Raw genomic sequence first — 24,469 nt, 5'->3', positions numbered from 1 at the left:
GTGTTTGTCTTAAATAAAGCTCAACGCTTGTTTTCTGTTATACAAAGATTGCTGAACCCCTTTGAATGTCCGTACAATGGCAGCCGAAGACAGGACTGCGACTGCAGGAACGACTACTCAGCAGCGGGATACACACTCTTCCACAAAGTTCGTGTGGACCTTGGCTCCCTGAGGATAATGAGTGCGTAATTACTGTGTGATTGCCCTACACTGTCTACTGTAATGAGACCACACATCGCTGTTGTTTTAACCCTCAGACGCCTCGTCCCCTAGTGCTTAATACTGCCTCATCCAGATGCGATGTGCAGCTCTTCCCTCACACTCTACCCTCTGAAGTCAAAATGCTGACCTTTCAGCGCTCCGCGTTCACATCGCTAGGCGAGGACATGAATCTGGGCCTCTCAGCGCAAACACGTGAGCGCAAAATAAAGGAAAGCGTGCGTGCAACATACAGACACGTGTGCCTGCTCTCATGCACAGACAGACATTATGTGATCGCACATCCTTTCCTTGGTGAGCGCACACGAGAAGACTCGAAGACACAGTCGCACACACCCAGTCGCATCAGTATCAAACACTCATACTAGCATGCAAGCAATCACACACTCACAGACACACTAATACACACACATCTTCAGGCCATATTCCTCTGCTCATTATTACAGTCAGCTCCACCTTCCCTGTTGTGTCCAAGTATGCCTTTGATTAGAGAATGTGGATTAGTGTACAGTGTGCGTGTGTGTGTGTGTGTGTGTGTGTGTGTGTGTGTGTGTGTGTGTGTGTGCGTGCGTGCGTGCGTGTGCGTGTGCGTGTGTGTCTGTCTGCGTCTGCGCGCGCGCACGCGTGTGCTGAGGGGAAGTTGGATTAGAACCTACACAGTCATCCTCCCATCTTATTCGTCTGGTATGGGTCCTGACAGCACATGTTCGCCCCCGCCCCCTCTGCATGGTACTCATTTGGCTTTCAGGCGGCTTGACGAGAGCTGAGAGGGGATAATGAGTTCAAGATGAAGGGAAGCATCTCGTGAACTCTATCATCATTTTATACAGGCAACGTGAAGGGAGGGCAGGAAAAGGTACCGGTCATGGTTATCATGTGTGACAATGCAGGGTAAATGGGAATGAACAGAAGAGGCAGGGGAAACAAGGTTAAGACTGAGTCACTGATTCAAAACGTAAAACAAAGTAAAACCAGTTTACTCACAAAGCGACTATGAGGAAGGGAAACTGTTTCCGATAGTCAGTTACCATTATGGATCTGGTTTCATGCTGGTGAAATACCTGGATTTCTAAATTCCCAGTGTAATACATTTCTTATGAAATCTTTTTGTATTACCTTTTTCTCTTTTGCACAAAACATTTAGGTAGTCACTTTATAATCGCTATAGCAAATGTGAGAATTTGTGAAGAAAACTGTCTCTCACATGTCTCTGATGAACTGAGACACTAAAAATTGAGAGATCATTGATGAATTGAAGTCTTACATGTGTCTGTTAACAACAGCAAAGCTATATCAAAACATCCATTTACAAACTGTCGCACAACTCATTCAATGATCCAGTTGTATTCTCAGTACTTTCCAAACTGAAAGCCCTTTCCGACAGGGAACTTCACTAAAAGTGGAACTTAATGATGTTCTCCTCAAAGCTAGACCTCTGCCTTCACCAGTTAATTATTTTGTGTTATTGTGACTTTAGTGTTTTAAATAGTAAGTTCAAATTCACCAAAGTCACAAAATAACACAAGCACACAGCCAGTGGAGGCAGGGCTCGTGTTCAGCAAGGTCAAATGACTGTTTTTGTCAACTAAGTCTTTGAAAAGTTCCACTTTTAGTTCAGCTCCCTGTCTTAAAGCACTGCCTGTGTAAAAAGCACTAAGTGTACAACTGGATAAATGAGACTCAGGCTGTGTTGCAGGAGTTGTGTTGGAGTTTGAATATGGATGTTTTGATATAGTTTTGCTGTTGTTATACAAAGTCATCCTATGACATCAAATCATCAATAATTTTCTCAGTTTTTGGATTTCTTATTCACCGTGGAGGCATGCAAGGAAAAAAAGAAGGTTCTTCACAAATTCAATGTAACAGGGGGTGAGTAATTGATATATAAATGTTATTTTAGTTGGGGATTTTAAGGGTTCATAGTTAAAACGCAGATTAATTACTGTATTCAAATTTAACCCCAATCTCATCCCAAGAACTTTTTTTTGCGTCTTTTAGAGGGAGAAAGACATCTGGAGATGTGACAGTGAAGTCACATCAACCCTGCAGCAAAATGTAATTGCATAAACTGGAGTTGCTGATGCTCTTTGTGGTTATTTACCTTAGAGCAGCTGTCTTCACTCTGTGTTTACTTACTGCTGTTGCACATTGTGACTCTGGACTTGTATCTTTGCTGTTTAACAGTCACAGACCTCCAGTTTTCGCAGACTCTTCTCGGTCGACCTGTGCCCTTTGCTACAGCGGGAGATTGTTACAGTGCAGCTAAGTGTCCCCAGGTTGGTGAAATACTGTACATGTTGGCCTCATAGAAAAGTGTATTCTTTGTCCCATATTTTTGTTTGCAGCCTCACAGTTATTTTTTACAAGACATTAACTGATATAATTCCCAGGACCTGCACAGAAAATGCTCTTTCCAAGGCTCATACTACTCTATTACTCTCTTACTCTGCACTTTTACTGAGCTTGACCTTGCCGATTAAATAACAGCTCAGGTGTAACTCCATTTAATGTGTGTTTTCAGGGTCAGTTCAGCATAAATCTGATCGGCACTGGTCTCAAAGTGGCTGAGGCCACCAAGTGGACATCACAGGGCAACTATGTTTCCGTCAAAGTCCACAGATCTGAGGTAAGAAGCCAACAGTAGATTTATAAAATGGTTGCCTTTTGTATTATGTAATTATGCTAAGTGTTGGGTCTTGACTACTGGAGAGAAATTGTCACTCTGAAATGTCATCTGAATCACCAAGTTGTATGTCTGTCTGATTCACTGAAGAGGAATCCCCGCTGACATTTGTGAAGTGTTCATTCTTTGCGTAAAAAGACGCCCTTTGCCCACTCTTTCCTTTCTCATTTGTCTTTGTCCGTAGGACGGAACAAGAATCTACGGCCGTTGTGGTGGCTTCTGTGGGAAGTGCATTCCCCAGGCTCACAACGGCCTACTCCTTCAAGTCCACTGAGGGCCATGCAGAGACCAAACCCCCTAAATCTCTCCTGAAAACCAGGAACATGCGATAACAGTGATTTGTTGGACCCCGTCGTCATCTGTGAGTGTGGTGGAGTAACAGTAATCATCCCACAGTAACATGCCTGTTTCTGAATGGCAGCTAAAGTATATAAGACACTGTGTACTGCGCAGTACTACAGGACCACTGTCAGGTCCATCATCCAAACTGCGCACTCTGAAAAAGAGCCAGCTAGATTTGCATGCTGAGTGTTGCAATGGCTATCAAACACATCTGCGCTTTGGAACCTAAAACGCTTTTTTTTCTGACACTCTTGTGCTTTTTTTTAGCATCGTACAAAGGGATACAAAACTTCAGTAAACTACGAAAGAGACTACAAAAACAGTAGACAAAACATAATACATCAAGGAAGAGATTCTCATCTTTAAATTCTCTTCTTCTCTTCTGTGAAGTGTGATCTGTTAAAAAACAAATTCCAGAATTTCGGCATGAAGTACCTGGAACTATTCTTGTTATATGTGACTTTCCACGGTACATAGATATTTATTTTTACAGCTACACTGTAAGCATTTAGTTACCACTTGTTTAACTGACTTGCAATGGATGAAGACAGTATAAAAATCATTAGACTTTATGTTTGTAGTAATTATTGCAATCCTCTGGTGACAGAGAAGTGCTACAGTCATTGAAATAGTGTGTGAGGGATGGATGTATTGTTGTTTTAAAGTATGACAGCCAATAGGCTGCTATTTAAAAAAGAAGTAATACAAAAACACTGTATTTTTCATTTACTTAATGAGCTAAACTGCAGATCGTCTTGGCCTGTTTGAAGGAATGGTTTTCCATTTTGGCATTTATGTTTATTTACTTTCTTGTTGAGAGTGAGATGAGATACCACACACGTGTTTACTGCAAATAGTACAGTAACTTCCTAAAGTCTTTACATCAATCAGGCCCCCAGAAAGTGCACTGGACTTTGAAGCCCATTTGACAGAGTGGCCACATCGTGTAATTACAACCTCTGTCAATGTCAATTTTATGCCATTGAGCTCCAAAACACTTTTTCCTGTCTGTAAAGTCTTTAAGTGTTGACCATCCAGATTTGATCCATTTAGTCTGAAAACATATACCTATTCTAGTTAGCCACTCGAGCAGTATACGTTTCTAGCGTTCTTTCTCTATAGACTAGATCAAAATGTTTATTAGATTGACTTAGGAAACCTTCGCACCATGGACATGACCTGCAACGCCTACCTCTCACATATGTGACATTGTTTTTTAGGTGGCTAAAATATGTTTTGCTGCAACTCCGTCCACAGACCAAAACATTACAATTATGGCTGAAAATGACAACGGAAATAAAAGAATATGCCAATTCTACATATGTCCGCCATTATAATCGATTACAGGCCGTCTACCCAGAAGTGATGTTACCGCAACGTCACAGTGATTCAGTCTAACAATGCAATAGTAATTTTATATTCTGGAAGACGAACTTTTTGGCTTTATCCACAAATGAACAACTTTCATCGCCTCCAACACTGTGTCAAGTTCTCTTTATACATCCATGATCTGGCATCTTTAAATTTGGACGATCTGTTCCCAGTCTTTGAACTAAGCTAACTGGCTGTTCACATTTATCATACAGACATGAGACCTTCTTATCTTGCTCTCTGCAACAAAGTGAACAGCTGTATTTCCCAAAAATGTAGAACTATTTCTTTTGGGCTCAAGACTTAAGGAAAGATCAAGCAATTAACTACTGACATGACCTGCCTTATGTCAGAGGTCAAACTTCAGAAGAGAGTGAGGAGCTTTTAGAAAAACTACAGATGATTTTAGTTGTCACTGTGTATTTCTGAAGTCTGTCTGCTGTCATTCGCTGTCAGGTGTTTCTCAGAACTACTGAAACCTTCATAGTCCACTGACATTTGACTGTCACACAGAGGCAGAATAAACACTACTGCTGTGAGGAAATAGCTCAAATCTTTCAATATTTCCTTGTGTTTAAGTACAGTGGCTATTTTAAACCATGTGGATTTTGTTATTTATACACCACACAGACAGTTCTCATCTTTACACAGTATCAGGTGTGACATCTCACCTCACACCCTCCATCGGGCCTGCTGTAGGTACCTGCAACCCCTACCTCTCACAAAACATCCATACTCTACTGAGATATGTGTTGTAATATATTTATGTTTGACCATATTTATTCTGTAATGACTGTAGATATGTTTTAAGACACAATGACTACTACCAACGAAGAAGCCATTGTCTGATGTTTTTGTCCTTTGTCTGCTTTGCTAAAAAAAAAAAAAAAGGTATTAGCCTACTACTATTGGTAGTGTATAACCACTAACCTTAAATGAGGATCTTTTTGAATGGTGCTTTTGAACTACTGGAATTACCTCTGATCTCGAGAAGGAAAACGTTGGCTTTTGGTGCTTCGGCAAATGTAGGATCTACTTTTAATGCATGTGATGGTCCTCTCATTAATGTAGCTGAAAATCTAGCTGTTGTCAGATATATCAGATAAATCACCACATGAGGAAACCTGCCTTTAACTTAACTCGTCATAAATGACTTTCACCATGACCACTACTACAGCTAGCAGGCAACCTAACATGCTGGTACTCCGATGTTAAGCTTTAACCAAAGTTAGAAGATAGATGCAGAATTTTTTTCTTCTCAGACAATGCAGCTTCTATTGATTTAAAGAATGGCTGAAAAATAAATTTAAAAAAAATAAAAATATCAATGAGCAGCTAGAAAACCTTTGGCCATCATTCCTTTTTGTGATGGGCAATTGTTCTATGAGGTCTGTATCAGAAATTTAAAGAATACTTGATGCACTATGTGCCATAAAATTTTGTAGAAATGTAATCCTGTTTGGTTTTTTTGTAATAACCGTTAAGATTTGTAACTTATGATATATGTGTATTTTTAATATTCATACTTGAATTGTAAACTGTGTGCTAAATATTGAATGGGCATTGGTACTGAATAGAGAAACAGTGTGCTTGTTTGCCATGCTTTATCCAAAGATGTTTTTAAGAATCATGTGTAACTACAGTACGACAGTACGTATGTAGCCTGTGTAAAAGAAATGAATGATGATTCTGGTGCTATGCTTACTAATCGTACCTATACTATTTGTCTTGCTACTATACTAACGTTGTTAAAAAAGTAATAATAAAACATGCTTTTCAGCTGACTCACAAGTTGATTTATGTTTATTTTAGCGGCATGGCTCTAGGGACTGCAATGTCAGGTTTTTTCACCACTTTGGTCAAAAGTGAAATATCTCGCTATAGACTGCGTAAATAATGGATGTAGCCAATGTGATGTCACCCACTAGTTTGTAGACAAAGTTCATGTTCGGCGTTTTGGCCATTGCCATCTTGGTTTTTGGAATCAGATGACATATTTGGATGAAAGGATGGGGCTGTGGAGGAGCGAGGGGTGGATCTGACTGAGAATTTGAGGAAGCTATTGGCAGACACCCTGTCACTCAAAGTGGCCCCGCCCTGAATTATGCATAACTTTAAGCCTTAATAAAATGCATATGGGTGAGTCATTTAACATGTTTATTTCTGCTGTAAAGTTGGGCATTTTACCATGGGGGTCTATGAGGATTGTCAAGCTTTTGGAGCCAGCCTCATGTGGTCAAAACAGGAACTGCTTTTTGGCACTTTGGCTTTATTTTTCAGACCTGGAGCTTGGGCAAATATTGTACCTGCTAAGTCTGCTTTGACAGTGTGAGCATCTTAACGCGCCAATGTTATTTAGCTCTAATAACTGTCTAAGTACACCCTTAAAGAACAGCTAGCTTGGCATGTAGACTCTTACTCTCAACACGATTTAAATATTCTGTGCTTGAGTAATAATTTGTGTGGTGTAGTTTTGATGCAAAAAAATTCATTTGTGTCATTAAAAATGCTTGTCCCTTATTTAAAAAAATACAGAATCTATGAAAACTATAAATATTGTTTATTTAAAAACAAGATATATTTATTTCACTGAAAAGCCTGCTGACACAGTCTCACTGGAGGCTTCATGGCTGCACATTGGACCATATTTGGCTTCCAAACTAGTTGTGAACTCATGCTGGTGTTCAGGTCTTAAACCATCAGCATTAATGTAAGATACAACACTATTTTAATGGCTTATTACATAGAGACAATTAATACAGAATTTAAACTAAATGTTGTGAGTGAAAACTGTGTGTTTTCACCATATCAAAGTTTCCCTCCACCACAGAGAGGCCAACTGGTTAAGAAAGAAGGGCAGCAGGTCAGGCTGGCTGGGTGTTTGTGCTTGCCAGATTGTGGCTCCATGTGGATTCACTTAGTGGTGCAGGTTGCATTTCCACAACATGACTTTCCAGAGTTCAGTTCCACTTAAGAGACACATAAACAGAGCAAATACCTTTAAATCCATTTCTCACTGAAGTACACATTTGCTTGAGTTCTGGAAACAGCCGAAGCTGTCAACTGCCCGATGACTCATCAAATTGTTATGTCAAATCAACAAGTGAGGTAAGTTCCCAGAAAACTTTAAAAACTTCACCAATGGTTGGAAAGTAGCATTTTCGAGGAATTATGTCACCAAAATGAGTCAATAATAAAGGTGCAGGTACTTCAGCAAAAGGCAAACTGTTTACATACAAACCACTTTTCCAGGGCTCATTGCACCGAGATAGCTTTGTACATTAAATGAAAACAGATACTTTAGTCCCTCAAGAACGGCTTTGATTTCGTGCCAGAAGCCCGCCTTGGTTCCTAAAATCTAATCTAAGGATTTGGAAGACTCCTGAAGCACGACAACGACTCCACTCAAAAGCGGTTTTCCAGTGAAACAGTGCTAAGGCCCTTCCAGACTCTCCAGGCTGTGCAGACAAGTCAGGAAAAAGCTTTCCTGACCGGTTTGCTGTGAGCGTAAACCAGACATCTTTAATGACTGAGCTGAAAAACACAAACCTGTACAGAGAAACCTCATAAAAGACACTAATGATTGATGTTTACCATGAAGCACAGTCTGCTTTGAGGTAACAGCACAGACATTCCAGTGCAATCTGCAGCTGCAACCTGCACTAAAGAGCACATATCGACAAACCACTCTTCACCTGGTTTGCACCAACTCACAAAAGTGCTCAATCTCGCAGGCTAAGAGTGCTTGCGGCTACATTTTGTGAAATGCTTAAGTTAAATACTTTTTTTTTTTTTTCAAAACTGATCTGTGCTCTACCCAATAAGTTTGTCTGTGTTGTTAACAAGTTGACATTTAATAGCATATCTGGCACTTAAAGAAGTACAGAAATATCTCAAGAAATATTTTTTTATTTAACAAATGCAACAAATTAACCATATCTGCAACCTAAAATATAGGTATATGTCTAACTGATATACATATAGCACATTTCATTACTGTGATATGCCTTGAGCATGTTTTTTCCTTAAACTGGGCTAACAGTGACCCCTATTGCATCAAACAAGACTATACAATCCCTGTAGTCGACAGCTGCTATGGGTTATGTTATTGAGGACATGTAGTTAACATTAACAGTGTTTTATGTGTGTTTAGATATGGTTTTGATGTCAGCAGTGACTGAGAAATTTCACATTAATGTTTTGTTCATTTTTTTGTTTGTTTTTAATGCGGATCTCTGCATGGCTCACCTTATACTTACCTGCACAGGTGGTAGGTTCCAGCAGGTTACTCACTGTAGAAAGGGAGACTGATAGCACCTTGATTTGAAGCTTTAGCTTGAATTTAGTTTTGTTGAATTTCCCAGGGTCTATTTTTCGCCAGTCTTTCAGTAATATTTTTGTCAATGAATGCAATCTTTTTTCCCACTTTTCTTCCTCAACATCCCTCTTGGAGTTTTCCAGCACAGAGCAACATTATCTGCTCTTGATATAGTTTGGCATCACAACATTTGTTATTTTTGACATGATTAGTATGAGCATACTGAGATGAATTTTAAGACAATGTAAAATGTCCATGGAGAATTTAAGCATATAAATTTTATATTGATCACATACTGCAAGATTATTATAATGATATATATATGGTTATTTGCGTATGGATAAAAAGTAACATGATAATCTAAAACTTGAAATAATAATAACTATACTGGTGCCTGTAAAGTGTGTATGTTGTGCAGATAGATCTGTACAGCTATTCCTGTAAAGTGCAGGTGCACTACAAATATTGTGTTTACAGTGTGTACAGTGTGTACAAATATTGTGTGTACAGTATATTACTGTATTGTGGGGTTTAACCCATTCTATACGTATGAATCTCTCTGCCCCTGCTAAGTGTGTAATGTGCTGCAGGTGAGTCAACCAGTCCTTTTGTAAAACATAATAAATAATATCATGCAAATATTTCTAGTATCTCTGGGATCTGTAGACATGGGTAGCATTTTTATTTGATCTCTCTTGTCTTTCTGTTTAAGTTTTGTTTGAGTATGTAGTTTGCTTTGTTCAATTTTGTGTTATTTTGATGTTAACCCATCATAAAGCCAAAATGTCTCCTGTGAAAAATAAAAATTAGAGTACTGCACTGAGTCCTGTAATTATTGTTGCTGATGACTCTTTGGAGCTCAGGAGAGGGGGATGTTAATTGTCATGTTGCATAGACAAGAAGTGTAATGACTATCAGCACAATAGTGCACCTTAAACATAGGCATTAGCTCACCACTGAAAGCATAAAAACTTGGTTCATTATGGGGTTCTTGATGCTTAAAGAGTATCAAGTGTTGGTACAATAACCGAGCCAGACTTCATCACATTGTTTTCAGTAAAGTTTCCTCCATATATAGTAAGGAGAATAGAAACAGCAAAAATGCTGCCATCTATTTCCTCCTTAAACCATTAAATGTGCTGCATTTCATCCTGTCTAGTTGGACTAAGAACAATATATTTCAGTGTGTGTGCTGGAATTATTATTCCATGTGCACTGTTGTGCTGTATGCTTAAGTTTTTCTTCACTGCATTGACGTAAAAGGCTTTCTCACAGCAGACATAAAGGCATGTCATTGCAGGAGAGGCACAGGTGTAACTTATAACATTAATGATGCTTGCAGTTTTAGTGTGAGTGTGCAGTGATCCAGTAAGCCCAACACCAGGACCTGGACATCAGAGCAGGTAAATTCAGTAATCAATCATTGCATTATTCAAACCTGTGCTTGTCTTACTTTAACATGAAAAAATGTCTTCTGTAAGAAGAGGGGGGATTTTCCTTGTTGATGTTAACAGTGATTTGCTTTGTGTTTTGACATGTGTAGGCAACTCGCCAAAGCTCCCTAGAGCACTGTTGTCAAGGGTCAGGAAGTGGAAATTAAAGATATTTGGGCACCATGTTTGAAAAAAAACCCCTAAAATTTGATTAAAATATATACATTTTGTGCAGAAAAGGCCAACAGCACCAGAATCAGTAATGATTACACTGTTCTATAGAGCTTTCATTGAGTCTGTCATCTCATTCTCCATCATCTGGTGGTACAGCAACGTTGGTCTAAAATAAGGAAATGCCCCATGCCAAGACTGTGAAACAGGCAAGAAGAGTAGTAGCGGTATAGTTTATTTGTTTAATGACTGCATCAGTCATTCGGTTTGACTGTAGAATTTAGAGGATGGGCGTCTGGCCTATGCCTAAACATACCTGTTGCCAAAAAAAAGTGTATATATATATATATATTCCTTCATTCCTGTCTCCATTCATGTATTATACGCTGCTTTGGTTGTCCATTACCTGTGTAATGATGATGATGATGATGATGATGATGATGATGATGATGATGATGATGATATGGCATCAGTAACAGTACATGTTGTATTGTAGTATGATGCTGTTGCTGCTGCTGCTGATGATGATGTTGTTGCTGATACTGATGATGATGATTATGCTGTTGCTGCTGCTGCTGATGATGATGATAAGGATGATGATGCTGTTGCTGCTGCTGATGATGATGACGATGATAATGTTGTTGCTGATGATGATGATGACGATGATGATGCTGTTGCTGCTGCTGCTGCTGATGATGATGATGACGATGATGATGCTGTTACTGCTGCTGCTGCTGATGATGATGATGACGATGATGATGATATGGAAACAGTAACAGTACATATTGTATTGTAGTATGATGATGTTGTTGATGATGATGATGACAGGGTGACAGTAATAGTACACATTGTACTTGGTAGTGCTGATGGTGTTGATGGCGACGACGACGATGATGATGAGGTGACAGTAACAGTACATATTGTCCTTGTAAAACAGATGGTGTTAATGAAGACAATGACGACGATGACGATGATGATGATAGGGTGACAGTAACAGTACATATAGTATTTTAGTCTTGATGATGATGAGGATGTTGGTGTGAGAGTGACAGTAACCTTCATGGTAGCAGTCCTGATGCTGCATTATTGTGACTGTCATGACCTGCTGGAGATGCTGTATACTACATTGGAAATTGTTTACATTATTAGGATATTTTGTCATATTTTATGCTCACTGAATAATTCTAGGCCCTGTGGAGTTTTTGTAGACATTTATTAACCTGCTCCTGTGGAGCTTTAATGTGCATAGGTCTAAGTCACCCTGTGTACAGATAAATGTCAACGTCTGTATGTTTCTGTGACATAGTGTTTGTGCTTTATGTATTTTAATTATGTTTTCACACTTACTGCAACACAAATCGCCCTCTGGGACAAATAACAGAACTGAACTGCAATAAGACCAATGATTCTGGGGTAATTGCACTTGAAATGTTGAGACATAATTGCAGTCTCCTTTTTGAAATGCTTTTAAAAGTAAATATCTTCAGGATTTAGATTAACTTTTTTAAAAAAAAAAATTATTATTAGAATGGTCCATGACCGTAAACAGGAGCATCTACATTACTTTCAATGGATGTAAAGAAATGTAGTAATACAGTGAAGTTTTCTGTAAATGCATCTTTGTAGCTGGCCAGTAGATGGTGGCAAAGCATCACACAACCACAACACGGTTTAAACTCCATGATGTTCTGTGGAGGCTCATGCAACATTAACTGTGACCAAGGACACACATCTTGTAATAATTATACCTTTTTTTAGTAGTTATTTCTATGAATGTATTCTATACTGTACCCCATGTCACTGCCTCTGTGGTATTTGTGAAGTTTATAGTCTCTTAGTGGGTACTAGGAGCTGTTCATTAGTCTTCATTTCTTGTGTGTGTATTGTATAGTATGTCATTGGGATTGATTGAAGTGATTTGATGATAAGGCACCGTTTTTTCTGTATTCCTGCATTTTCTGCATATTCCCAACAGAGCTGTATGTACAGCAGTGAGCAGAACCATCTAGCTTCCTGCTTCAACTCCTCTGAAACGATTTTCACAGTGAAAGTTGTTGCAGTAGGAGACGGTTGTTTAGGGGAGCTCAAATCCTTGTATACCTCACACATACACAAATCTCCCACTCCCTCCCACCCCTCACTCACTTACTAACACACACCCATCCATCCTATAGTGGAACAGTTGGCCTTAAACAGTATCAATTTCATCTTTTGATGCACCATGTCTGCTTCAAAATCCATGAAAACCGCACACGATTACACAGTTATCTCCGCTGCCAACTGGGCTATCAGTAGTTTGAGGGTAAGAAGCTGTTGGCATTTTGCCTCACAGGCATTATAAACTGTATCGTCAGCCTGGCTGCCAGCGCTTTTGAAGGAAATCGTGTCAGCTTTGACTTTAACTGGCTGAGACTGAATGAGGTCATTTTTCAGTATTGTGTTACATGTCTAGAGTGTCCATTTTGTAACAGCTGCATGCGATGTGTGGCCGACTGCAGCCTCGGCCCAAAGCTGACCACCTTTTCACCGCACATGGCCGGGCGGTATGCTGCCAGAGACAGACATGGTCCAACTGGAGGAGGCATGAAGGGGGTGGGAGGTTGGTGTTGGACCCCTGGGGTACGCATGTATGTGCCAATAGCGTGTATGCACATGTGGTGTGGTGAAAAATGGGCTTGCATTGTTTGATCTGTGAATGTGCGACTGCGGCGTGAATCACACATTAAGGCTAGCAGTGAGCAGAAGACACTGAAGCATCAGCTCAGGGATCTTTGTTACGCCTCCATGCAATTAGGCAACATATCTTACATTTTGCAGCTATTATTGAAGTTAAAGTATTTGTTTCAAAAACAAAGCAGTGGTTCTCACACTGAACAAAGCTACATAGTCATAAAAGCCTGCTGACAGTCATTTAGGAAATGCACACATTATGACCAGTGGCAGTGTTTTCGTTGTGGAAAATACTTTCCCATTGTAAAACTTAAGGCTGTTAAGCAGTCTGGAAAATGTTGCCCCATGTCAGCATATAGTTAGAATGAATGAGGCGAAGGCCAGACTCAGCTATAGCTGTGAGCTGTGGACGGTCTTTTGTGTGTGAAACTAGCAGGCAAGACACTGGATAACAAGAGAGGGGGAAAAAAGCTTATTATTTTTAACAGCTTAACACTCCAATCAAATGAGCTTTCTGGAGATTTTTACACACTGTTGTGGCTCACGTCACTAGGGTATATTAAACCTCTTAACAGAAAGTCACCTTTGTTCGCCTGCATTTCACACTAACAAGAGGCCTGTGAGAGGTATATACAGTACAACCAAGTAACTCACACACACTCTGTCATGTGATGACACAGATAATAGACCATACAAGCGACAGAAATCCACACCCCCAAAAATGCATTTTCTTTCTTGTGGCTTTGCATTTTTGAGAGTTTTGTAATGTGTGTGAAAAGAAGCGACACGCTGTATTTCAGTGGAAAAGTTTGCACAGCTTATGAAAAAGACGTTAGTGGTCACAAGGGAATTTTTGTCAAGGTAGCTCAGAATAGATTTTGTCCGTTTTTCCATACTCGATTGTTTTCCTGCTGCAGAGGACCAGACGTTTTTCATACTACAGGGAATGCATCAAACTTAAAGGTCCAAGGTGTAGGATTTAGAGGGATATATCGGCAGGAGTAGAATATAATTAGTGTTTTTTCTTTAGTGTAAAGATAAGTCATCTTTTCGTTACCTTAGAATGAACCGTTTTATCTACATAGAGAGCAGGTCCAGATCCGTAGAGATTGCCTTGTTGCTCCACCATGTTCCTACAGTAGCCCAAAACAGACAAATCAAACACTGGCTCTAGATAGGGCCATTCAGCATACTGCATATTTGTTTGTCAAGGACTAACCTTCTGGCAAACAAAAATAATATAGTTTTTCATGCATAGCTCATATAACATGTTAAACATAAAATATTTACATATTTGGTGCAATGACAATAATTAATGTTCATTTCTGTATTTTGTCCCCTTCATCCATTGTCCAAGTCTAGTTTGTTGCAAAGGAAAGGGTTGCTGTTTCATTTTTTAAAAATGTATTTGATAATAAAGGAGAAGAATACAAACAGTTTTAAGTGAAAAAATAAAGCATTTATTATTACTTTTACACACAGAGCAGCATGTTTGTGAGGCCCAAAGAAATGAGAAAATACAGCTAATGTTAACAAAACACAACTGCCAAATGCAGTGATTTAAAGTGTCGAGTTTTGTTATGACATTACTGCCAGAATACAATGTGCTCCTGGAGTTTGTGTTTGCAGGATATTCATAGAATCAAATGTTAACAGTGGCCTTGCTGTATGTGAGCTAAGGAGGGCACTGTTGTCCTAAACAAGTGCACACTAAGCAATTTTCTGCAATTCTACCTAAAATCGCAGGCTGATATTAAGAAACACATTATATTCATGGAAACAGCAGAGACAGCAAAGATCAGTCTGACCTAACTGTGGTAGGTAAGACTATTGGGAAGTGATTTATGTCCTGTTTTGCACTGATGCATAACCTTGCATTTGACAGGGTTAACTTAAATCAATCACTTATCTAAATGTCTTCTAAGCCCCCTTTTTTTCTGTACTAAATGTTGATTTTTTTGTTTCTTATTCCCAAGAAACATGTAGACTAAGTGACAAACATTTGGTTGCACACTGTCTATTACTAGGACTCAATGAAAAATAACTTCTGTTGTGATTATCAATCATTCTTTCTTTTCATGAGGGTGTGATCCTCCTTAACCCACAAGAAAGGCCCTTTATTGTCCAGCTATTCATCTTTCAAAAGGCCCTCAAAACCCCTTCAACATCCTCCGCCTGAAACCTCTCCACCCCTCTGTCTACCTGTTCTAATTAAGAGCAAAATTAAGCGCCATGGTCTTGTGTTTAGATTGTCTTCCTTTCTGTGTGTGTGTGTGTGTGTGTGTGTTTGCATGCTTTAAACACACTCAAATATGCTAGTCTATTAGTGTAGCAAGAGGCGCACTCCATCCAGTCTGTCTGGTGGTAGTGCTCCTCAAACACAGACAAAACCACTTCAATAGACCATCACAATAGCCAATGAGAAGCTTTCACCACACCACAGTCCCTAACAAAGCTCTCCAGGTTCCATTTGGCACCTGAATGTGCTCTAATTATACAACAGAGAATACTTGTGATAAAATGTACTTGTATTATTTTAAAGTACATCTTCAGCGATCCACTCAGTGCCTGTAAAACTGAGCTATTAGAAGAGGATTTAGGCGATATGCACCATGTGCCTCCTTCCCCTAAACCAAACCATCCGTGCCAGCATGTGCATTTGTTGACGTCCACTGTAAAGACGTCATGTGACAACTTGGGATGAGAACGTCTTAGATTTCCTAGGGGCTGGGGCAAGGAAAGGTTGAGCCAGCCCTAAATACAAATTTTATCAAAGAGGAAAGTCTTCAGTCTACTCTTTAATGGTAAAGGTGTCTGCCCCCTGGACCGAAACTGGAAGATGGTTCCACAGAAGAGGAGCCCGATAGCCGAAGGCTCTGGCTCCCATTTTACTTTTAGAGGCTCTAATAACCACAAATAACCATAATCCCCTTAGCACAGTGTTCTTATAGGAAAATAGGGTACTATGAGCTCTGTGAGATATGACGTAGCCTGACCATTCAGAGCTCTGTAAGTGAGGAGAAATATTTTAAATCCAGTTTGGGATTTTACAGGAAGCCAGTGCAGAGATGGAGAAATATGATCTCTTTTCTTGGCTCCCGTCAGTACGCGTGCCGTAGCATTCTTGTTCAGTTGGAGAGTCTTTAGAGACTTGTTGAAGCAACCTGTTAATAAGAAACTGCAATAGTCCAGCCTAGAAGTAACAAATGTGTAGCATCATGTGACCGACCCTGAAGTTGTAATTCCATGTTTGGCCACGTGTAAAACTGGCTTCAAACTTCACTGTTGGCTTACGTTTTTGACATTACAGAGCTGTCTTGGTTGCTGTCTGTTATGAATGTCGTGGTCTACTGCATTGCATTGTGGGTTATATTTGCTGGCATAGTGTCCAGTGTTTTCATACTGCAGCAGTTCATCGGAAATAGCACACAATTCACGTACCACTGGTTTCATACTAGGTTTGGGGCATACTAAATAGCATGTCAGTATAGTTTTTTGGAACAGCCAGTGTTCTTCACTGTATCAGACAGAGTTGGAATCTTTTAAAAGAAAAGATACTGGGAGTTCAGAATCTGTCCACTGTGAGAAATAATGTGTCCTATAAGCAAGGAGTAAATCAAAATGGTAGCTGCTCTGACAAGTAACCAACATGCATTCTCAGCTTTCATGTCTAACCCTAAAAATGAACCATATAGCAACCTTCCATACTGCAGCTTCCCTGTATTGTTTTCAAAGCAACCTCAAATTCAAGCCTCATGCCTTTACCATTTGCCTTTGTTCCCATTTTGCACATGGACATCCCAGACAGTGTTGAATGAAATATAATGTGTCCTGCAAGAAAGATTCATGAGGCTTTCACATGCCATGATGGCAGAAGGATTACCGATTCAGTTTTAGCACTCCATATGGTAGCGCAGCTCAACAACGTACACTACCCAGCTGCTTGTGACACATTTATTGGCACATGGTGCAACATCAGTGGCCACTTTGACCAGACTGTCTGTCAGTTGCCATAAGGACAAGATGGACTCAGATTAATTGGACCCCAAGACTTGTTAGACACATGATTAGATGTATTCTAATGAGACGGACATGCTCATTAGAGTACGGAGCCTTGCATACTGATTTGTGGATTAAGTATCATTTTCTGTTTCTTTGTCCTCTCTGACCACTCTTGACTACACAGCTAAAAATACACTTCAAAGGTGGATTGTTATAAATGGTTCATACTTTACCTATTATTTGTGCTCAGACTAAAATACAAAAAAAATTAAAATGGCATGTGTCTCATACAATAGCTTAGACTCTATATAGAGATGTATGACATGACAGCTCCCCAAAAGTGAAGCCAAAACACCTTGTTTGCTCCCTGATGGCTGGCTACAGTACAAGTCATTAACCCCGCCCCCTTCACCCCTCCATGCTTGTGGATGGGACCAAACTGAAAACTCAAAGTACTCTTCAAATACATTTTTTCCAAATATGGTTTCTGTCATTTAAGGTAGTTCTTATGGCCCTGATGTGTGGTCAAGTGTTCCTTTTCCTGATAAGTTTGGTTTAGATTAGTTATTTTGATGTTATAAAAAAGGGATCTGATGACACAGTTGACAGATGTGTGTGTGCTAATTGGTGTGTTTGCATTTAATGGAACTGCTCACAATTGGTCGGACAGGTGTATGGGAGGGAACTCGAGAATTTTTTGAATCTCAGACTGGCTCTAAATGACAACACCAGTGCAAGATAGCATTTATTGATTTATCTATTTATTTAAAAGTCACCATGTACAATTTAAAATGATCTACTACTATTGGCAATTTCTTTTGCTCCACTTTGGTACAGTGGAAATATCTATTTAACCCCTTTCTTCTCATTTAGATGTACTGGAATCAGTGGCAAATCTTCCTATAATATATATATATATATATATATTATAAGTCACTGCCTAGGTAAGGATTCACTAGATAAGCCCCCTCCCAAAAAAAAAGTTGTTGAATTAAAAAAACATCAAACGTAGACAAAACATAGACTATCCTAAGATCTAATGCTAATACTGTCATGGCTATGATGGAGAGAAGTGTATGTGGAGGGCATTAGAATGAGAGAAAATAAGAAGGTAAAAGCCATCAAGGCATTGTCTTTGTCTCCATGGCAGCATAAATAACCTCCAAACATATTTTTTCCAAAGCTCTTATCTATTTTTGTGATAAAGTACTTTAAAAAGGATTTTTCAGTATGGGGCCACAAAAAGCAGAGTACCTTACAAAGACATTTAAAGGAAACCAGGGCCACACAGAGAGACCATTGGAGTGTTGCGTTGATGCTCTGCTAGATAGGTATTACATAGCCAAAGCAAAACCTTATGTTATTAGCCCTCCGTCGCACCTTTACGCCTCTCTCATCTTCATCTATTGTTGCATGGCCCTTCACTGACATGCTGTTATCCCTGCATGAATCTGCACACACAATAAGGCTTGAGGGATCCTTTTCTCTGTGAGGGGATAAGTCCGTAGACCAAGACAAAGGCTTCAAACTATCCAAATTATCTCTTCTGGGTGTTCCTCAAAAGGTACTATAGCTATCTGGGAGAATTATCTTGAATGCTTTTGCCCCACATGTAAGTGTAAAAAACACAGTGGGGTGTAAAAAAATGTTTTGCCAGGTTGTAATTTTGTGTTGGTACGCTCCAAGAATGTTACAGAAATGTTTGATCTTTGTATGTATGTTGAGTCTGTGCGCACAAGATGCTTATTAGAGCAGGAGGTGGAATTTCGCTTCCATCTGATTTATATCAGGTGCAAGACCATGGATGGGTAAACTGGCTGATAGAAGCATTTTTATTACAGAGCTCTGGCTGTAGTGGAAATGATAGGCCTGCTTTACAGCATTTGTGAACTGGAGTTTACCTCCACTTTTGTCTACAGCTGATTCTCCTGGAATGTTTGTTCAGACTCATTCGCTGAATGAAAGATTCATCTGGAATTTAAAGCAGAGCTCAAGATAGAGACCATCTCTGGGATACACCTCTAACCAGATGTAGATGTATCTATGCCCATTTAGGGCCAACTGTGGGAGTGGAAAAGACTCATAAGCGTGCGGTCTCTTCCACAGTTATTAGGATTAGGCTTACACACAGATATATAAACTTTCTGAGAATATTTATCTTGCTGAAATTTAAAATGCATGCCACAATTCAGGGTTCCTACAGCTTAAGGCCAGTTAGATATAAGGCTTTTTAAGACTTTTTCATGCCACTCTGAATAAAAATAGAGACCTGTTTTACAATCATTAAAAAAAAAACAACCAACCAACCAAACAAACAAAACAAAAAATCCAAACAGCAATAACCAAGATATTAGGATCAACTTTGCCCCAAAATTTTGGGCAAAATTCACCCTAATCTTCTCCCTGGAAGCACATGTGTTCAGTTCAGTATCTGACCAAATGTTTCCCCTTCTGTTTCTGACATAAGATGCTGATCAACGGTTAGAAAAGTGTTTTTGCAGAATATGAATCAAGAACTTCAGAATTTTATCTTATTACACATTTGTGTGAAATTATTGTCATAATTAGAGTACAAATTCTTCAGTTATGGCAAAAAACACATTGTTTTTTTTGTTTCAGTTTTTTAGGTCACAGTGACCTCTGATCTTTAAACACTAAATTCTTATTAGTTCATCGTTTAGTCCAAGTGAATGTTTGTGCCAGATTTAAAGAAGCTCCCTCAAGGCATTCTTGGATATCACGTTTACCAGACTGAGACGTATACACGAACAACCCAAAAATCATAATGCTTACAGCCACAGCTATCTCTGGCACATAGGCAGGCATAAAAAAGATGTTCCCAATTATTTTGAGTTTTAATAATGCAATATCAGAAAACAATCTTCCCATGGGACATTTTTAGGACTTTTGAAAGATTAGTTCAAGGCATAATTAATGCCTTGTTTTTAGATTAATTTATTCAATGACTTTAAAGATTTTTAAAGGATCTGCAGGAACTCTATAGATGGAAAAATCTACTCAGGGAATACAGTGCAGATAGCAGTGATAAAAAGGTGGAATAATACAAGTGTGTTACTCAATATGCTCAGTGGAACCATACAGTATCTGCAAGTATTATTCTTAACCAGTGACCACATAATACACCACGTTACAGTATATCTGTGCTCCACTGAACTATTTTTAAAGTATCTGCTGAGAGCCATGATGTTCTGTATCATGTCTATAGACCTTGGTGCTGTCACATTCCTTCACTGGCTACAAATGGCAGCAGCGCTCCTGTCTAGGTCTGAGTCTGACAAAGGGCTGTTGTTTTCCCAGCCTTTTCTCTTTTCACACGCCAGCCTCTTTGGCTCAGAGCAGCTGCTGAGGCATTAGAATTAAATTATGGGAATATTTGCTCTACTTACAGACACTGTCAATGTGGTCTGAACCTTGATTCTGTCCATCTCCTCTTCCTGTATGACCCCCATGTCTCATTTCCCGGACACATGATATGGTATCAAAGTGATTTATATATGCATTCCTAACCACCGCAGATGCCAAAGACTCAACCCGCAATTTCTCGTTAGGCTTCTGCAAAGTTGGTTTTAAGGTGATAATTGTGCATTTTACCCCTTAAGAAGAAGGCAGTGCATAGAGCTGTAGCCAGATATGCATGTTTAGATTTCTCCTCCATGACCTCAGCGAGCCCATAAACTCAATTTTAATGGCCTGTTGTTTAACATCGCAGCCTTTATTGCAAGGACTTAGCAACGAAACATAAAAATGAATCCAAAAACTCTCTCAAGGGAATCATTTTCTCATTTTTCCTCCAACACTTTGTTAGAAGCATGTGCTTTTTGCAACTTGAAGTCATCCGTGACGAAAATTATGAAATTGTTAGGCCACACATCAGAGACATGTTGGAAGCCTCATGGGTTTTTGTGAAATTAGCCTCTGCAGGGGGCTTTTTCACCGTGTCAAAGTAGACAAAGATAGAGTATTTGGCAAGGGTGCAAGGAAGAGACTGAGAAATTGCTCTGCTGAGGAAATCCGGTTAAAAAAAATTCCTTTTATAAACAGAGATTCAACAAGCTATCTTTGTGTAACCATCACAAAGAAGCACACACAACGGTCAAACTTCCCTCAGACAGGATGTGTTGTCATGCCAGATTTTTGGTTTACACTTTATTTCATTTGAAATGTCAGGTGACCTCCTTTCCCTGAGGATACGAAACTTTATGTGAGCAACATGGGATACTTTTCAGGTTCTTTAAGGACTCATACCAAAGATCCCCCAGTCGGGGGTCCTAGCTTTCATCTCCCATGATTCCAAGTGGCTGCTCTGCTTTTGAAGAAACTGTCAAATCCCTTCTGCAGTACGTCTCTCTTCAATTCTCAATTCCTTTCCTGGCACTTTTATTTAAAAAGTGAACTATCACCCCACTGCAGCTCTGAGCCTTGTGCCAAGTTGTAATGTGGTTTGTGCATTTTATTCTTTTGAATAACAGTGTCAGATTAATACCTAAAACATATAATGCAGGAGCTCCCAGGAGGCAGCTGCACCTGCTCTTTTTTAGGCTTCAAATTTAGGAGAGTTTACTGAGTAGAGATTTACACATCCCTAAATTTGAGTGTTATATGACATTTAGGACACTAGAGACCATCTTGCGGTAGGCCCACTCCAGCAACAATACTAATTTAACCAGTGTAAAGTAGGGGTGCCCTGCCTTACTTCCTTCCCCCTGCTCCTGCGCTTTTGCTGTGACCACCTTGTAAATGCTGCGTAACTGAAGCAACTGTTGGCTTGCTATTATGGTGTTGGATTTTTCAGTTTGTGATGCTACAGTTACAATCTGTTTACAATGTCATTTATTTTCAGCAGATGAATCACAAATGAGATATTTACTAACTAAAGACATTCCTGAGTTACAATGGTGCAAAAAGATGGATTAAATTACTAGTTTGAAACTACATAAAAGTTAGGCTACTTGCAGCATAGAGACAACTTTAAACATAAACCTAGTAATTTACAAAAAGGTATAAAGAGATGAAAGTCAAATTTCAGAAATCCCTTTCACACTGAGCATTGCTTCGGCCTCAGCCATTCAGTGTCTGTGAGGTGCTCTCACAATCTCGCTGAGGTCTGGAAAGTATTCTGCTGCCATTAAGAATCAGTGCTTCATGATTCCTCAGCAAATTTGTGAAATTGATTTGGTGTGTTGCAGACAGCCACAAACTGTGCAGAGCCAATCCACAAATTACATGTGCAGTGTGAAAAAAAGTGTGTAAAAAAAAAAAAAAAAAATACTGTATATAGTGAGGTGTACAGATGCTAGAGGCCAAATAAATAGGGCTGGTGTGTTGACAGTTACTGCAAATTATATTCTTAATGGGGCATTTGAAAAGGGATTTTACACTGTTTAATACAATACTAATGTGTTCAGCAAGACCACAACCCAAGCTCTCTACACATTTTCCACACTGAATGACAAAGACTCAAGGCTATTAGGCCCACTTTAAACAGTGTGGTATTCAGTCATTATATCTCTGATTCTCAGGAGTAATTGGACCGCTTTGCTTTGTCAATAAACTTGGGACTGATTGGAAAATTGTGTCTTCAACTACGTCACTGCTCTGAGCTTCAGAGAAAAGACTGAGGTCAAGCAGTGCTAAGTTGGCTCAAGAATGCTAATAGGTCATAATCATCTCTGTATTTTTGGACAAATCTGATGAAAAAGGCCAAGGCGCTGGCTGACCTCTTATATTCTGATTTGTACTTTCCCCAGACTTGGCAGCCCGTGACAACGAGAGAACTGTAATAAGAATGATCTGACACGAGTATAAATACTTTCCATGGGTAATTGACCCTTTTCCTGGACACACACACCAAGATCAAAAGGGTATATCCTCTAGACTCCAAGAGCCACTGATTAAACACATTTCAGAGGTATTTCCCTTCCATTTCTAGGCCAGATCTGGCAAAGGCATATGTGATGTGTTTCATTAAGTTGTATCTCGAAATGTAGTCCCCTGAGTGAGAATACAGTATGCCTATATGTGTGCTGCTCTAGCTGCCTGTCTGTGCAAATGGTGCACATTTTTAGCTGGTGAGGGGAAGTGACGAGGCGTGTTGCCAGCCAAGTCTCAGCGCTTCTCAAGAAAGACAAATGGCATTGTTCCAGGAGTAGATACCAGCTTTACTGCCAAATCCCTGCCGGCTGGACTGAAATTTCAGCCATGTAAAGAGAGCAGGAGTGGAGCAGGGCCTGACAAAAGATGACATTGGCTTGTAAGTTTTAGGCGATGACGCTCAGGGGGATTCCATTATGTGGCTGTCACACAGCATTAGGCGAGACAGCAAACACTTTCATGTGTGGATTACCATTTACCCATTGGAGATAATAGATATTTGCCTTGGCTAATCCATTCCTCTATTGATTTTTTTCCCTTTAATAACTTCTTGCAAGCAAGCAAATTTTATTAAGTGCAAGAATGCTGACATGTAAGAAGCCGCAACAAAGCGCTGTGTTTTGCGCTGATAAGTTCTTGTTCTTTTTCATACAAATATGAGATATAAGTTCATTTATGACAACATATTTATGTCAAACACTATATATGTAAACATTGTATGATCACTGAAAATTGCAGAAAACTTATCTAATCTTGAAAGATTCAAGTTTATGCAAATACCAATGGATCTGCTAAATATAGACTTTATCAAATTCAATGTTTACATGAAGTAGAGAATAGTTGTGTCTCAGAAGAAGACACGTTCACATTTTTTCATATTTTGCCCATATATTTTTCATCTTTGCTCTGATACAATAATTCTCATACCATACCAACTAACACATAACACAAAAACAAACTCAGGGAAAAGTTTGACAATATTCTCTATTTCTCAAATCATCAACAATTCCCATGAGAAGATGAAAACCACCATGCATAAGTACTAGTAGGTAATGCCTGTGTATCCAAAGCCTTAAAAATTGTATTAATTGTATTTCTCTCTGCCATTGTTTTTACAAAACTCATCCTTTTACATTTTCATCAAGGCTTATAGATGTACATATCTTCACTGTTTGTTACCACTTGAGTGACAGGCTCTCTGTGAGACGTCACCACAGTCTGTGAGTCAGGTCCAGCCCTCGCTCCTTCACAGCTCCACCCTCTGGTCCAAATTTGCCCAAAAAAACAAAACAAAACATGATGGCAACAGCCAAAAAGCTACACCAAATGCTTCAAAACAACTCTCCACAAAGTAGTAGAAGTCCTTGC

At 39.4% G+C, this 24,469-nt stretch overlaps 1 protein-coding gene across 1 annotated transcript in view; it reads left to right on the top strand.

The window, feature by feature from the left end:
* Positions 1–3,314, top strand: part of LOC121950377 (A disintegrin and metalloproteinase with thrombospondin motifs 20) — a 98,930-nt gene extending 95,616 nt beyond the window's left edge. Inside the window, exons 36-39 of the mRNA XM_042496359.1 lie at positions 48–181; positions 2,404–2,495; positions 2,741–2,845; positions 3,087–3,314. Coding sequence (XP_042352293.1) covers positions 48–181; positions 2,404–2,495; positions 2,741–2,845; positions 3,087–3,176 — 421 coding nt within the window. The 3' untranslated portion in view covers positions 3,177–3,314. The remainder of the gene's footprint in view (positions 1–47; positions 182–2,403; positions 2,496–2,740; positions 2,846–3,086) is intronic.
* The last annotated feature ends 21,155 nt before the right edge of the window (positions 3,315–24,469 follow it).

Source organism: Plectropomus leopardus, chromosome 11 (genome assembly GCF_008729295.1).
Source record: "Plectropomus leopardus isolate mb chromosome 11, YSFRI_Pleo_2.0, whole genome shotgun sequence".
In the NCBI taxonomy this organism is placed as follows: Eukaryota; Metazoa; Chordata; class Actinopteri; order Perciformes; family Serranidae; genus Plectropomus; species Plectropomus leopardus.
Note: the sequence above shows the minus strand (reverse complement) of the source record. Positions and strands in the feature narration are given on the sequence as shown.